Source organism: Pan paniscus, chromosome 1 (genome assembly GCF_029289425.2).
Source record: "Pan paniscus chromosome 1, NHGRI_mPanPan1-v2.0_pri, whole genome shotgun sequence".
NCBI lineage: Eukaryota > Metazoa > Chordata > Mammalia > Primates > Hominidae > Pan > Pan paniscus.
In genome coordinates, this window is record NC_073249.2 from 176,754,712 (window position 1) to 176,772,020 (window position 17,309).

The 17,309-nt window shown below is 38.0% G+C and overlaps 1 protein-coding gene across 19 annotated transcripts in view; it reads right to left on the reverse strand.

The window, feature by feature from the left end:
* ELAVL4 (ELAV like RNA binding protein 4) overlaps positions 1-17,309 on the reverse strand; it is a 156,083-nt gene that overhangs the window by 87,685 nt on the left and 51,089 nt on the right. For 4 of the 19 annotated variants that reach the window (XM_057298937.2, XM_057298935.2, XM_003829571.6 and 1 more), the window contains exon 1: positions 7,229-7,508. The exons of 3 other annotated variants lie outside the window; for them this stretch is intronic. In XM_057298937.2, the coding sequence (XP_057154920.1) occupies positions 7,229-7,237 (9 nt within the window). In that variant the 5' untranslated portion in view covers positions 7,238-7,508. Of the gene's footprint in view, positions 1-6,462; positions 6,770-7,228; positions 7,509-10,035; positions 10,451-10,479; positions 10,667-17,309 lie in introns of those variants that run through there. 12 more of the 19 variants (XM_034964853.3, XM_034964849.4, XM_034964840.3 and 9 more) reach the window with 12 other exon arrangements.

Here is a 17,309-nt window from a genome sequence, read left to right on the forward strand (position 1 = left end):
CACATGCCACACACACACACACACACCACAGTATTTAGATGTATATGACAAAGTAACTATGATTTCTACTCCACTAGCAAACTTCCAATTCGGCATGCCAAAAGGGTCACTATCTGTTCAGATGCTCCTGGGAGGTAACAGAGGAAAAGGAATTCAAAAAGCCACTTACATCAGAAGCAAGGAGGCAAGACATTCGTGTTTCTGTAAAATTAACCAGTTTCAGCCAAGCTTCATGGGCTGCTGACTGAAAGACAAGTTCCTTTCAACAGTCCAAACTTCTATATTTCTTCCCGAGGCTGAAGATGTGGACACATGAAACCTTATAGACTAAAATGTCCAAAAGATCTCTTATTTCTATCTTTTGGAGTCACACCTAGATGCTTATAAATACAGAAGGAAAGACATTTATGTACTTGAATGTTCCAGCAGACCTTTTCTTACTATTTGACACAAACCTCATTGTGCAATGTGCCACCTTAAAAATCCCTCACCCTAACTTTATCTGCAATCACAGGGACTTATCCTCTAATTAATTATGTCTTTTGATCATTGTCAAAAGAAAAAGAAATGGTGACCTTGGATTCCACATTCCAAAGAAATGCACATAGTAAGTCCTCAACAAATACATCTTCACCCAACAAGGAATGACAGTCAGTCTCTATTATGAACACTGTTGGCAAAACAACTTTAAGGGCTAAAGGATAACTCATAGAAGCAGGAGAAGATTCAATGCTACGAAGTGCAAACAGAGGAAACCTCCATGCTGTGTTTTTTTCAGAATTCACCATCTTCGCTGGGTCATTTCTCTGCTTCCCCATAGCCTGAAAAAAGAACTAAACTTCCTATGGAAAAAATATTTATGAACTATATTTTATAGTTTAAAATGAGTAATTCAAAAATTAAGCTAAAGTTTACATGTTATTTTTCAAATGAAGAGTCCAAGGGAGGTTATTTTCAGGAGAGACCTAAGACATATATATTTTTTTCATTAAAAAAATCACATATGCTAGTTTTGCATTTTACTTTTGGGGTTAAAAATAAGACTTTCCAAAAACAACAAAAAACAAAAACGCAAGCACAAAAATTACACTGACCTTATTTCCTCAACACTTCTACTGCTTTCTCAACCAAAATTTATTTAAGGATTCCTTTAGGGCTCTCAGCATTTCTTGATCCTTGTAGAGGGGGATCTTTATTGAGGGGAGAAATACCTTTGGTATTAGATACAACAAGGATCTGAATATGAGCTCCCCTAAAGCAAAATTGGTTGGTCTTAAAATGTTCTGAGCAAAGACAGTCTCAGGGGTGGGGTGGAGAGAAAGAGATAGCTGGAGCTAGAGTGAGAGACAGAGAGAGAGAGAGAGAGACAGAGAGACAGAGACAGAGACAGAGAAAGAGAGAGAAAGTCACCAGCCTATTAAGAGCCCTGACACTGCGTAAGTTATTTTTTAATTAATGTGCAAGGGAAAGCATAAATATTACCATTAAGCAGAGTGGATGTGAACATCCAAAGCAAGCTAGCTGGCTGATTGCTGTCTTATTTTTTTGTTCTTTTTTAACAATTCCATTTCCAAACTGCTCAATTCCTAACACTGATGCTCCAAAGCTACTGTGAATACACTGCCTGAATATTTAATGAAGTAAACAACAAACAAAATGGCTTATCTGTGGTGCCCCCAACTAGCATCCCAAACTGGATATAATTAAAGGTGTGAACAAGCAAGCAAGGAAGTAATGGACCTGCAAAGTCAAGGTTCTGAGAAATTATCGGGCATCTTGCACTGCACCAGTTCAAATTTATCACTCATTATCTCCTATACCGGAAAGATGCAGACCCACATGTTGGTACTCTTCTACACTCTTGTCTTCCAGCCTTTTTTTCCTTTTCACTGCTAAATAGCTAATTTAAGACAATTACTGCTTGTGACTCCAACCCACCCACAGATCACCTTTTCTTTTTTTTTTACCCTTAGAAAGCCAGTGACCTATAAAAGCCCTTTACCCCTAAAATACGTGGAGATTTCAAAAATATAAGGATGTTCCTAATACACACACACTTGCACACCAACTTACAAAGCAAAGCACAGATGTTAACACTTCCATCTTACCGCCTCCTTATTTTTACCAATGGTAAAGACTAGGTTCAAATGCCCTCAAAGAAAAACATCCTGCCCACCGCCCCCCATACATATACACATATCCATATACACTCACATACACACATTTTAATTCATACCCAGGCCCTTGATTGAAGGGATGGCTTTTAGCTCACAAGCATTGTTATGGATTTGCACACTTATAATTTCTTAAGTGGCAGCTAAAGAAAGGTGTTTGGTTACTAACAGACTGCAGGGTCTGAATATATATTTTTTAATGAATATTTGAAATTTCATATTTTTCTAATATGAGAACTCTTGGAGTCATTAAGAGAAACCAGTTCTTATGGGAAGCAGCCCAGTTTGGTTTTATAGATGCACATATACTTGCAAGTAAGTGTGTATACATGTTTAGTAATACCAAATAAGGAAAGCCTAAGACAGGTGCAGGAATCTGCAACACACTTATACTGATACACACAGAGTCTCTCTGCTTCTCTTTCTCACACACACACACTTTCCACATATACATTACATGGATGGGGGAATGGATAGTGGTAAATAAAAAGTTGACTTTACTTTCAAAAGGAGAATTGACCAAATCTGTACAACATGGCCCATCGACTGGACAATAGTAAGATAAAAGCTTGAAAATGTTCATGTCCCTTCCTAGCCCCAAAATTCCCAATGACATTGGGAAAAAAATACTGCATTGCAGCATTTGCCAGCGCATACTCGTGTGTTTAGCATCCGCTGGCCAGCTCACCAACAAATGTACATATTAAATGTCTAGGCATATAAATTAACTGCCTGGTGGCCACAGATCATTGGAGCTAATGAAGAAATTTGTCAAGGCCAAAGTACTTTCGTCTATGTATGATGACCTCTATGAAGACAACCATTTCTTACTTGAGGTACATACAGACAATTTGTTTCTTTTTTTAAAAAAATTAAAATAAGGTGTTAAGATGCTCAGGGCTAAATGAAGCAGCATATCTCCTCATGGAAGAAATAGTATTTGGCCTACATATAGGAAAAGAACCCACCTATAATAAGGAAATAAGTGTAAAGGGAAGAAATCAAACCAAAAAAAAAAAAAAAAGACTTACTCTGAGGAAATCCTATTGTTGTTCACAGTAACTCTAACTTGAGAAAAACATCTCAATTCATCCACAAGTCCTTTTAGAGATATTGAACACACACATACAAAGCACCATTCAAACAATAATTTCTAGATATGAAATTTCAAATAGCTTATACCTAATAGAAATCCTAAGTTTAAAATATCTGAAGTCCAAAGTGTCCCAAATCCAATTTCAAGACTAAGTTTAGAACTAAAAGGCAAATGCGCAGTTCATTTTCTTTCTCTCTCTGTCTTTCTAAATATTCTATTGTTATTATCTCACAACAATCTGGCCTTCCTCTCATAACAACACCCTAATTTTCAAAGGACCAAGGAAGGAGTATTGGGAGAGAAAAAGTTTTAAGGTTTTGTGCAAACCATCAAACAGAAGCAAGGCCATCTACATCTGGCCAGGAGAATGACTTGAATGAATGGCAGGTAGAAATGAATGGGACTGAGATCACAAATGAATGGTTAAGTTGTTTGTTAGCTTTTTAAAAAATGAGATATTAAATTGTCTTGTAAATCAACAATTCTCAAAGTAATTTTTCAGCTACTTCCTCATCTATGTTAATTTCGCCCTTTCAAAAATTTAAATATTAAATGATTTAGCTGTTATGTTACTATGAGATATATGGACATTCTGATCATTAAAACTGCTACTTAGTCAGATGTTTTTTGCAGAAATATTTCCAATTGGATTTTCACTTCTTAATAAATGCACATTCAGCCTTGTGCTTCCATAAGGGCACAACTCCACATGAAGGTAGTAGGCATTAATATTTTTAAGACAAAGGATCGAGAAAGGTCAGCATCAGAACCACGTGTCTTTTTTACAACCCAAGCCAAGATGACACTTCTTACAGAAATTATTTTCCCCTAACTAAAAATTGCCAGAAAATTCTCAGAAAATAAAAAAAGAAACTATATTAGAGACTTAAAAAAATTCTATTTTTTTAAAGGTGACACAGGCTTATGCACTCAACATATGGCTGCAAGTTTCAAGTGTATGACAAAAAATACAAACTTATTTATTTTTACCTCAAGAGGGAAAACAAAATTTTTAAATCCCCTAATAAGAAGAGAAAACAAAAAGACGCATCTGCAAGGAAAAAAGAATTGGGGGGATTTGCAATGAAGAGAGCAAAAATTAAGTGTACTTTCAATAAAGCCAATTATATTTCCTAATCTTTTAATGTATTTCAGCATTTTTAAATCTCTCATTTTTGGGCTTACAATTAGCTCCCTGATCATGCATCTATTTTGTCCTTTAGTAAAAAACCCTAACAGATCACCATTTCAATTGTTTTTACGCTATCTCCTGTTCACCCAAATACTACACCTTTCAATCCTTATGGTACCCACCATCATGAGAAAAAGAGACTATTAGTAAAGCACATTTAGAGAAAAAAGAGAGATGCTTGTCACCCAGTGCACACATGGGTCCCAGACGTTCAAAGACACTAATATAAAAATCAGCTTTTCACTCAGTTTGTGCCAAGACCAGAACCAGGACCAAATGCCAAATGGAAGGCAGTGGTTATGAGAGTGCAAGCCTGATGGATCCTGTGACTGTGGGCATGGGGAAAGAAGGAAAGCAAAAAGCTCTTCATTTATTATTTTGTAAAGTAATTTCTACTGAGGAAAAAAATGAGAGGTACAATGAATTCCCCTGAAACTATAGTATCAACATCCGATTTAGTAAAAATACCAAAATCACCTAACCCCAAATCATTGCTTAGGGTAGATCTATTCTACCTATATTTTTCCTATGAATATTTGCTGGAAATTTCTAAGAAATCATTTGCAGAACCTATCAGCTGTGGGAGTTCACTATTATGCTTCCGTCAACTTCATTCAATATAATTTACATTTTTTCAAATGGTCTCACAGGATTCCTTGCGATTTTTCGCATGTACAATTTCACACCAGGGAAAAGGGGGAAAAAGGAAAAAAAAAAAGCAAGATTCCCTACCCTCCCTTCCCCCTCTCCTCCTCTCTGGGTTTTTTAAACAACAACAACAACAACAACAACAAAAACCACACGCACACACACACGCACACACACACACAAACAGGGGAGACAGAACAGATGCTTAAAAATAGATTTCTAAAAATCACTGTAAACCAGAGTTAGAAATGTAATTAACACCTATTAATAACGAATAATTAAAGTTGGGCTGGCCACAAAGAACAGCAAAGATAATCGAGGTCCTGTCCCCCTCCCCTTTTTTTTACACTGTTTGCAGTGTGTTCTCATGATAGCCACCTGCTCCCTACTCGGCTTCTCCTCTGTTCGTTTCCCCGGCAACCTTTCATTGGGTTTTCCTCCCAGCTATCGCTTTCAGTTGGGCTGCTCGGTCTAATCTTATTTGTTTTACACCCATCAAAACAAGCAGCCAGACAAAGGCAATCCTCTAAGAATGGGAAAAAGACCACAGCTTTGTTATAACATCTATGCAGAGCAAAAAGTCCTCCCCAGGCTTTTCTAGGGAAAAATAAGTAAGATGGTTATGAATTTACAGCCTGCCCCCATACCCAGCTCTGAAACCCCGTGAAACCTATTGCTGGTGAAAATTCAAAGTCAAAGTGGGCACTCGTGGCATCTAATCATGCCATTTTGTGCCATATCTTCAGGGTCAACATCAGGCGACAGAAGCGGCACTCAAGGAGTTTCCCTGCTTCTTTTTTCAGAAAAAGATGATGCTAAAAATAGATTTACTACTTCGGCAGAAAGGTTTTCCACTTCCCCTTCCACATCCGAAAGTCCTGTTTCACAATTGCATCGGCTGGTACTGAATCTCACCTCCTCCACCCCTCATTCCCATCCTTCCCCATCACTCCTAGCATGAGACTGAAAAAGAAATGTGCCTTTAACTTTAGCAGTCGTGTAATTCCGTTGAAGGCTCACAGAGGCGGTGGACACGCCAGCCAACAGTGACGGTGACATTGATTGTCAAAAAAGACACCAACCTTCCTTGGCTAAAATGTGTGTTTGCTGGAAGAGGCAGTGTGTGTGCCTTGTGTGCATGCAGTGCCATTACACTTGGAGATGGATTCTGGTTTTCAGAAAAGAGAAATACTAATAAACACACACATACATACACACACAAACGATCAGCACAGTGATTTACGATGCACAGTCCAGCATCCTTACACATACACACATACAAGCACACACACACACACACACACACACACACAGGGCTGGGACCTCCAGGCTGCCTTCCTCTTTTCACTTACCATCTTCAAGCCATTCCACTCCATCTGTGATCAGAAGAAGATGGACCCTCACACAGTGTGTCAAAAGCGGAAAGGAACGTTATGTAAAAGCTGACATTCCTTCTTACAGAGCTGCTGCCCAGAGAAGGAAGCAACAACTCAACACGCCAGGCACTGCTACACATACAAGCCGCCTCCTCTTTTTTATGAGGTCATGACAGGAAACTCTTTGAAATACAAGATGCAGCATTTACTGAAGCCCAAATAAATCACTCTCTTTGCCGTTTTGACTGCGCAGTCCCCCGAAACACAACTGCCCATCTCAGTGTTCAGTATCCAGGAGCTGCCTCTCGAGGTTTAAATTTCCAGCACGGAAATTGAGAGATTCCTAACCCCGCTGCATCCACCCCCAGCCCCACAAAACCCAGGCACGCAGACAAACCCCCTCTCCCTTACAAAAAAGAAAACCCTTCTTTTGCCATTATGTCTCAAGTAATATAACCTCTTTCAATAAACCAGCAATTATTTCAGCCCTCCCCCTCCACCCCTTGCCTTTATGTTGAAGGGAAAACTGACAACGACTTGCTAAAAATGACAATCTTATATCCCCATTGCTTTTCAATAAAAGGACCTACCCGCACTCTCTACACAAAAGAGATAGTAAATGTAGGAACCAAACAGCAGCACAGAACTAAACTCTTGTGCAAGCATAAGACTGGTCAAGGTGTAGATGCTTTTCTTCCCTCCAGCAACACAAACAACAGATTATAAATCTAGTCATACCTACCATAACCATTCTTATTGGCAAATATTGGGTCTCGCAGAGCTTCGACTCTTCTGTTAAAATTTGCAAAGATTTCAGAATATATATTTAAAATGACTACTATTGTTATATATAATTAAAGATCCACAAAACACAGTGTGGATGATTGTAAAGCAAATCAATTATTTTTGGGGGGGTGGGCGGGGGAGAGAAAGAAAAAAAAGAAAAGGAGCAGTGAGCTGAAACCCCCGATTCTAGGATGTAGATAAGAACAACTGAACAGAGCCTTGCTGAAATTGGCTCGAAGCTTCCCCTTTTTACATCCATTTATGGGACCATCTGTCAGCCGAAGCCTGGATCTGATTGGCTGGGGAAACGAAGGGAGGCGTTGCAACATCAGGTGCTATTTAAATTAGCTACTGCCAGATTGACGATGTTAATGATTTGGTGACCTCTACAACAACAGAGACCAGATTTCTGAACTGCTTCTTGTGTCTGGTAATTAAGGCCCGGCTGAAGCAACAACAGCCATACTTGTATTTTTACCTTTTCCCTCCTCCCAGCTCAAAAGTACTGTAACAACTGCAGGTCACTGGAGGCTTGCAAACCTAAACTAACAGTGGGAGGGTCCTTCTTTTCCCATCCTGAGGGCCGAACCGTGCCACCCCTCTGATGGAGGGCTTTTCCACTGTAGAATATTTTCAACCACCTTATCTTTCTAGACAGTTGCTTTCTAGCGAAATGCATATTTAATGATCTGTCTGTAGGCTTAAAGGTACAACAAAAGCACTTTAATGTGCTAATTCATCTACAATTTAACTTTATTATTTCCAGATATTGCTGATTTTTAGTAAGTAATGCTCCTTCTCCAGCTAACATGGCCAACATTTCAAAAGCAAGCAAGTTGGGGATTAAGCTTGCTCCGTGAACTAGGTTCATACAAGTTTGTCTCAGAAAACTATTTCCTAATAAACAAAAAGAAAAAAAATGGTGGGGGTAAGGGAGGGGCAGCTGTCAGCCTCTACCTTTCTGCCTTCTGTCTGAGCTTTTCAAAACTGAGGATGATGAATGATTTATTTAAATGAATTTATTTTTCAAGTTGGATAGGAGCATGATCTGAATTTTTAAAAATCCACTAAAACACATTCTCCTACCCCTTTAGAGAAAGGTAAAACATGCTTTTGACAACAGCCTCATTTCAAAACCTGTGCAGAGTGTTCATTTTGCTTAACTAAATAAGTGATTTTGCTTCTCTCCTTCAAAGGGATGTCTTTTTTTCTTTGGCCTCTTAAGAGATTTGCAAAGAGACATTTAGCAAGTGTATGGTGAGGTATACAGTTTGTCTGCCTATTTACACATTTAACAACCTCTACACTACCAAGCCTTCAGTAGTGTATTTTTTGTTCTGGTTTGGGTTTTTTAAGTGGCTTACCTGAGAAGTTCATGCTTCACACCTATGCAAAAGACTAATGTGTCACTATTTATTTAACTCATAATTTAATCAATTTGTTCTTCAATAAATACACAGTGGTAACACATATTACCAAAGACAAAATTCAATGTAATCTTTAATCTTTGACTAGAGTTGACAGTGAGACAGAACTAGGCAGAGTAGACATACAGACCAAAAAATATGCTATATTTCTGGGTTTCAAAGTCCAAGAATAAATGGGTTTGTGAAAAATTATTAGGAAAGAAAATAACCTTACATTTTTCAAGATTAAAACTATTCTGTCCAAGATGCTGTTTCATGAACACACACATATAAACATACATATATATTCACACTTCAGAAAATACAGATACATCATAAAACAATATGTGTTGGGTACACTGCATAATCCATTAGACTTGAGTATGAATACGTTCAGCTATTAGAAATGAAAATACATGAAATAGAAAAGTACAAATGTTAAAACTATAATTCCTTAAGGTGGAACAATACTCAATTAAGCAAACTTTTAAAGTAATTTCTTTAGCAAATGTATAAAATGTGCTGTGAGTCACAATAGTACTACAGTATCTGTTGAACTGTGTACTGAGGGTGAATTCACAGGTTAAAGTGTTCTAAATGGTTCAGCATATATACACAGAGTAGGTATGTGTGCCCCAAATCAACAACATAAACTCTGAGTGCAATTTCACCAATATTAAAATATTGTGAAAAGTAAACATTAAGACAATGCTGACAAACACAAATAAAAACAACTCACTTGGAACAAAATATTTACTTAGATTTCTCTGGAGGTTATAAAAGATAAAAATTTTAAAAACCCTTTTCTCCCATCCATACTAACCTCAGTACACTTATTGAACCATAAATTAACATTAGGTATATTAAAAGGTATTCTGGCCACTTTTCCAAAATAGTAGCTGTATATACAGTATAAATAACTAGCTGGTTTTGCTAGGCTAAAAATTCATGCATTTTGTATATTGATCACTTTTCCACAAACCTCCACTTTAAAGTCTTTCAACAGAATCCTCAAACAAATGCACAAATGTCCTCAGAGGCCTTTTCTCTAAAGACAAAGGCAGAATCCTATTGTTGGGAAAAGTCAACCTTATTATTGCATTTCCAATAGTACCATTCATCTTTCAGAGTGAGGGGTTGACCGCTACATCAGTGATGTGACATTTGTAAAGCAACAGATTCTCAATATATTATCTCAAGAATCAGGCAGGCGAGTCTCCCAGTCATGCATGATTTTTTTTTTTTCTGCCACAATCCACCACCACAGAAAGAAACTTGTCTCACTCAAGCAGCTAAGGCAACCTAAAAATGATATCCCAGCACTGTGGGGCTGCCAGCGCCGCTGTATTCCTCTTACCATAAATGAGCAGTTTCTTGACTCATTAATGACAATTTCCCTTAAAAGAAGTAATCTCATATCAGTCAGCCCCTTGCCACCATGCACACATCCCAAAGGTTGCAGATATCTCAGCATCAGTCGCCGGCAGCCAGCTTTCCCACACAGAGTCCAGATGGACTGTACCAGAAGCCAATTCAGCGTTAATAACTACCTACTCCGCGCAGTGGAGAAGCCTTACGTGGCACAATGGGCTAGGAAACAGCAGCCGGCTGAAACTGCAAATAAAAAAGGACAACCAAATTCTCCAAAAGCACCAAAAGGAAGGAACAGAAATGGAAGCGTGAATTGTATTTCCTTGACTTCCATGTGGCGGAAAAAAAGGAATCCTTCATAAATATAGGGAAAAAAAAAGAAGAGGGGGGAAAAACAGATGCTGCCCAGAAAAAAGTGACAAAATATTACCTCATTATTTAACAAAGCAGCATTAAGCGTCCTGCTGATTTCAAACATCTTGCCACAGATTTTGTTTTAAGAGAAACAGATAGAATCCTTTGCAAAGCACTCCGTCTGCAAAGGGTTCTTCAATTTTCTTGCGCACCACGGAACAGTCAATATATTATTTCCCTAGAGTTCGTACATTAAAACCTCTAGTCAGTGAGCTGAATTTTCCCCTTATCTCACACACAGTAGACTCCTGTTATATGTACTGCTCTCTTTGCAAGAGCAGCCTGCCCCAAACATGGCTGGTGTTTAAACTACTCTTTAAAGTAACAGTTCACTATATAACCACCAGGTGGGTAGAGTGCACAGATTCAAATGAACCATCTTAAAAGATTTCTTTTTTTTTTTTTCCCTTGGAATAGCTTTTGGGTGTAAAATGTGACACGAGAAACACTAGCATCTTAACAGGCAAGATTGTCTCTCACTATATCTTGTCAAAATAAATAAATAAAATTCCTTCTCTTGACTTAAAGCAAGGAAATGAAACAAAACAAAACAAAACACTGCCACAAATTCTAATAAGAACTGCGAAGAATGAAACACAAACAAGCTTTGTTTCATTCAGCAAAGGATGAACAAGGAAAATACAATCAACACAGAGCAATGGGGAAGGCCAAAAACCTCATGAAAATATTTCTCTTTAGCAAAAACAGAAAAATATTCACACACAGTGATGAAAACTCAAAAGTGTGCATGTGGATGAAGCACATACAAGATGGAGGCAAGAGTTTAAGGGTGCAACTTTTCTTCTGAGTAGAAATTAGGTTTATTTAATGTGGGTCTTTCCTGATAAGAAATAACTGAAAGCTTAAAAGTAAAGACACCGAAAAAAAAACAAAATATTAAGCCTCTCTTTTAAAAATACAATTATATGAATAGTGATAAACAACCACAAGAGCAAGCCAATCACATATCTCTACCCATTGCTGTTCTTTTTCCCGAAGATCTGCCTCGAAGTGGAACATTTCTGTCGTATACTATTTTGGATGTAGAGCTAACTTGGCATCTCCTTTGTATCACTCTATTCCAATTAATCTGCTCCTCTGCCAAGAATAAACAGAATGTCCCAAGTTGAAAGCTCCAAGTGATTGGGGGTATGTTAAAAGGATATAGAACCACCTGAACAAAAATAAATTACATCACTTATATTGTTATATGGCCTGATTTTAAGGAGGATCTTATTACTTATAAAGCATGCAACACCATTCTATGTTCCACATGTGTCTAAAACAGAAACCAACACACACAGATACCTGGGATTTTCTTTTCTTGGCTGGACAAAATTAAAGGTCTGGAACCTCCACATTTTCTTGCAAACACAGGTGTTGACAGTAATATTTTCCCAGCCCATCCAGGCTGTATTTAGCCATACACAATAGTGACTATGTCCTTCATCTTTAAGTCAAGACGGCATCACTTAATACCATTTAACCTCCTTGCATATATTAAGTTTCAAGTGACAATTTTTAACTGGGGAGTGAGAAGGAGGAGTTGCTCTCATCAAATTCTGGTTGTATGAAATAAGCTAATTTGTACACTCACCATATGTCTTAAACACTAATTAAAAAATGTCACTTTCTTCAAACATTAAAATGTAATCAGCCTAGTAAATAAAATATTCTCAAGTTTTCTTGCCTTGGTGCTAATTTAAAGAGTGTTTATCTCAAGGTAACCTCTCTATTTTGATTACCAAGGAAGACTTTTAATTTGAAAAGGGAAAAAGGGGATACTGGGGACTGGGGGGAGAGAGAAGAGAAAACCACTACTGTATGAAGCTGCACAAAGGAAAATAAGATGAAGCGGGTTTTTAAGGACCCATAGTCTTGTTACCCTAAGGCAAATCCAGCCAATCAATACCACCCATTGACGGTCTACCATCTGCCAGGCTATCCAGCGATGTGGCTAAACAGACCTGTTCCATACGACTGTAGCCAGCTCATTTTCAGTCGATTAGGGCAGTTCCAGAGCATTCACGTGCAACAGCACAAAACTCCAAGTCAGACTGAGCCTCTCTCTTCACACCAGTCCCTCCGAACACAGCTGCAGACCTTTTCCTCCTGTTCCGGCTGTCTGGATTACCTCTTCTTGCCCCTCAATTGAATTAGCAAAATGGGGTGGGAAGGTAGAGTGAACAGACACTCACATATCCACACACACACATATAGATAATTGCTGGCCCTTCTTCACTGTCATGCAGAAATCAGGAATTCCATGTGCTCTGCCCTAATATGATTATAGCACACCATTTAAATAGCGTCATCAGTGACTATGACCTGACATTTTCCTGTGGTTCAATTTCTTTTCATCCTTTACCTCTTCCCTTGAAAAATAAACCTAGACTGCTGGCATTTCCTTCTTTAGGAAAAATACAATCAGTCTGCCCAGAAAATGGTATACTATATGTAAAAGCTTTTGAGAAAATTTAAAGCTTAATTTTCCTTTGTTGAATTGTGGTGTTGGTTTCTGTCTTTTTTTTTTCTTTATCATGTAGAAACATTAAATCAATTTTTATAGGAAAATGCAAACATACTACAGAGGCAAGAAAGATGCACCAGACTGATGTGAAGGAGTCTATCAGAAATTCACTGTCGAATGTTCTCTGTGAGATATATGACCTGATAGTCAATAATGCCTTTCTCCTTCCTAAGTAGTTTTGTCTATTACAGATTGTGGGAAAGCTAGAAGAATGCTACTGTGGGGGGAAATGTGACAAATGGATGTCTAACCTGTCTAAATCGCCAAGAGTTCACCTGTGCAGGTAAATGGACCTAAGAGTAGATTCATACTTCATCTTCCTGCTTTCTCTTCATATTCCTAAGCCTTATGCAAGAACAGCAGCTGAAAGTAAAAGTTTCCTTTCCAGAGTCAGTGTATGCTTACTTTTTCAAATGTGCCTTTGACCATACTCTTAAAGCACTAGGATGTCTTTCTGGGAAAGAAAATTTGTAGTACAGGAAAACTATCTTACTTACAAAATTCTGAAAAAAAAAAGGTAAATACACATTTATCCAAGCATCTGATTTAGGTGGAATGGCTGTCTGGACTTTTCCCTGATATATTCTTCATCATAACCCCCAAAAAACTCAGCAGGGTCAATGTGAAAACACACAGAGATTTCTGAAGATCCCTGCATTAAGGGATTTGGGGCCTTTTCATATCAGTTCAGATGAGCTTTACTAAAAATAAAAAACCAAAATAAAGAAACAAACAAGCAACCCTGGTATATGTATAAATTTTTATAAATCTAAGTGCACGAGCAGGTAAAGTATGGAGTAGCTATTCATACCATTAAAGGATATAGTGTTTGGTCAGTTTAATAAATTTTTGAAAATGACTTGATATGAAATTTAAAAAAATTCTGGACTCATTTATAATTCTGTAACTAATAATAAAGGAATAGATGTAAAAGGCAAAGAAGGTACATCCATGGAAAAAGAAGGGAGGAGGAGGAGAAAGAAGGAAGAAAAGGTCAAAGGGAGAGGAGGGGAGGGGAGAAAGGGAGGAGAAGAAGAAATAACGAAATTAACAGGAATTCTTTGACTTGCCAGTTAGGGCAGAGTTTTTATTTTATTTTATTTTATTTTATTTTGAGATGGAGTCTCGCTTTGACGCCCAGGCTGGAGTGCAGTGGCGCCATCTCGGCTCACCGCAAGCTCCGCCTCCCAGGTTCAGCCATTCTCCTGCCTCAGCCTCCTGAGTAGCTGGGACTACAGGTGCCCGCCACCACACCCGGCTAATTTTTTGTATTTTTAGTAGAGGCAGCGTTTCACCGTGTTAGCCAGGATGGTCTCAATCTCCTGACCTCGTGATCTGCCCGCCACGGCCTCCCCAAGTGCTGGGATTACAGGCGTGAGCCACCGCACCCGGATGAAATTAACAGGAATTCTAAAGCACAAATGAAAACGCTATATTTTACCGGGAGTCTACTGTATACCAAACACTGTATTAGGCACTTGACATACACAATTTTACTCAACCCAGTAAATTGTCAGTAGTGACAATTATAGTATCTAAGCATACTTCTAGAAATGTGTTTTCCTTATCTAAAAGTAAGATATCTCTTCCTTTATGTCACAGAAGAATATGCTTAGTAAATATTTGTGTTTATTAATTAAGAATTTTTCTTTTTTGGTAGAGATAGGGGTCTTGGTATTTTGCCCAGCCTTGTCTTGAACTCCTGGCCTCAAGAGATCCTCCTGCCTCAGCCTCTCAAAGTGCTAATATTATAGGCATAAGCCTCTGTGCCCAGCCTTAGTAAATATTTGTTGAATCAGTGAGAAAGATGGGCACAGACTAGAAGAGAAAGGAAAGGGAAGGTGAAAGTCATGCTCAATTTTTTCTCAACTAAAAAATAGCAAGATTAAAAAATTTAAAAAATATTCTTTAAAAAAATTTTCTTAAAAAGATTTCTTTGTGACATGCTTTTAGCTAGGTATGTCCTCAAGATATCTCATTTAATCTATTATTATAATCAGGCTGTAAATTTGGAGTAGGAGAAATACAAAAGATTAAAGCTGGAAAGCAAAGCATTTTAGAAAGCAGGATGAGTACCTGATTGAGTCCCCAACCCTACCCGTTTTTCCTCTTTTAAACCTGAAAAAACCCCTTACATACAGTAGTTGCTCAACAAGCAGTAGTTGAATTAAGTTATATGTCCTTATTTCCAAGTAGTGCTGAGTTATGGGGAATGAACGAAGATCAATAGTCCCACTCATTAACACTTCAAGTACTATCCCAAGGCCCATTTTGTTTGATTCAACTAGGGGTGGCTGAACATCTCCTTAGGGAAAAATGATATGTTAGGCTCCATAAGCCTCAATTTCCTCATCTGTAAAATGGGCACAATAATACTTCACTTATAGTTTGTTGCCAGAAAAAAAAAAAAACCTTGGTGGAGGCATCACTCTAAATGGCAGCAATTATTACTAATATGTAGAATGGGGAGGAAATGCATAAATTTGTATTAGTTTCAGGGTAATTCAATCTTGTTCAGGAAGATATGATATAAAGACTCTCAAAACAACTAGAGAATAACAAGAAAATCATAACTAACAAAGGCTGAATGGTCTGTTCCAGTTCTAATAAAAAAGTGCCTGCTGCAGATCAACATTTACTTAATCTTGTGAGCAAAGTTCAGTGCTAAATTATTGGTGTGAACAATAAAAAGAAATAGAAGTCATAGTCCCCACCTTCAAGGAGCTTAAAATCTGATTGGGAAGGAGCTTTCCTTTTTACGCATGAATCCTAATAGCCTAAGGAAGGATGTAAAAAGAATACCAAAATTAAGTGTTAGAGATAGTTGATAATGAGGATGAGATCTGGAGTGATGGGGAAGGCTTCATGGGAGAAGCCTGAACTGAGGCGAGATCCAAAGAATGATAAGAATTGGCTAGGAAAATGCAGAATATTTTTCATATAAGAATAGAGGTGGGGTAGGGGGAAAGGAAAGAGATACTGACAGCCATCGCATCCTAGCCAGAACCCCTACGAAGGCTCCTCTGAATCTATTCCAACCTCCTCCATTTTTAAAAGCTATAAACAGAGGGATGTTATGATATGACGACTGTGGGCGGGCAGACCTCTTATTCAGTACGTTCTTTATAAAAGGAACCAGAATTAATATTGACGGAACATTCACTGTGTGTTGAACATTATGGTAGGTGCTGTGCCTATAAATCTCATTTAATCTCACAACTCTGAGATTTCCAATAAGAAAACTAGAGATTACATAATTTAACTGATTTTCTCAAGATCATGTAACTAGTAAGAGGCCAATTTAAGTTTCATGCTTACGTATGCCCAACCTCAGTCCACAGTCTTTTCTCTATAACATACCAACTTACACAGAAAAGTGTGAATCTAAAGATATTTAAGTCTTATTTTCTGTGTTACTCTATACTCAAAAACTAACATTCAAAATAATGTCTTTGACTTCTATTGACATTTAAAACAGTAACAATCAAAATAATCTATGCCTGTAAATTCCGTATTCTGCCACCAGGTGATAACAGAACCCTGGTCCTATGAGGATTACAAGGGAAACATTTTGTCTACATTATTTCGTGCATGTGCTATTCCATTCTCCAGGCTTGGAAGTGGTGTAGAGAGTGACTGATCTTCAGATGAAATTGTCTGCTAAAGTCCCAAAGCATTAATCTTTACAAATATTTCCAAATTTTATTTATTAAAAATCCACTGAGAACATAATTCCAGACTTCAGTAATTTTCAAACAATTCAATTACAGATTGCATTCAATGGATTACAGTTCATTGTTACTTTCTTTCTTTTTCTTTCTTTCTTTTTTTTTTTTTTTTTGAGGCGGAGTTTCGCTCTGTCACCCAGGCTGGAAGTGCAGTGGTGTGATCTTGGCTCACTGCAACCTCTGCCTTCCTGGTTCAAGCAATTCTCTTGCCTCAGCCTCCCAAGTAGCTGAGATTACAGGCATGCGCCACCATGCCCGGCTAATTTTGTATTTTTAATAGAGACAGGATTTCTCCATGTTGGTCAGGCTGGTCTTGAACTCCCGACCTCAGGTGATCCACCTGCCTCGGCCTCCCAAAGTGCTGGGATTACAGGCGTGAGCCACCGCACCCAGCCAGTTCATTGTTACTTTCACACTGTACTGTGAGCTTGCATGGCAGAAATTGTACGTTATTTGCCTTATAACCCCAGCACATAGAATAACAGTACCTGGAATATAGTGGGCACTCAAGAAAAGATATAAATTATTGATTTCAAATAATTCAGAAAAACTTTTGAACCAACTGCTTAGGATATAATTATTTGGTGG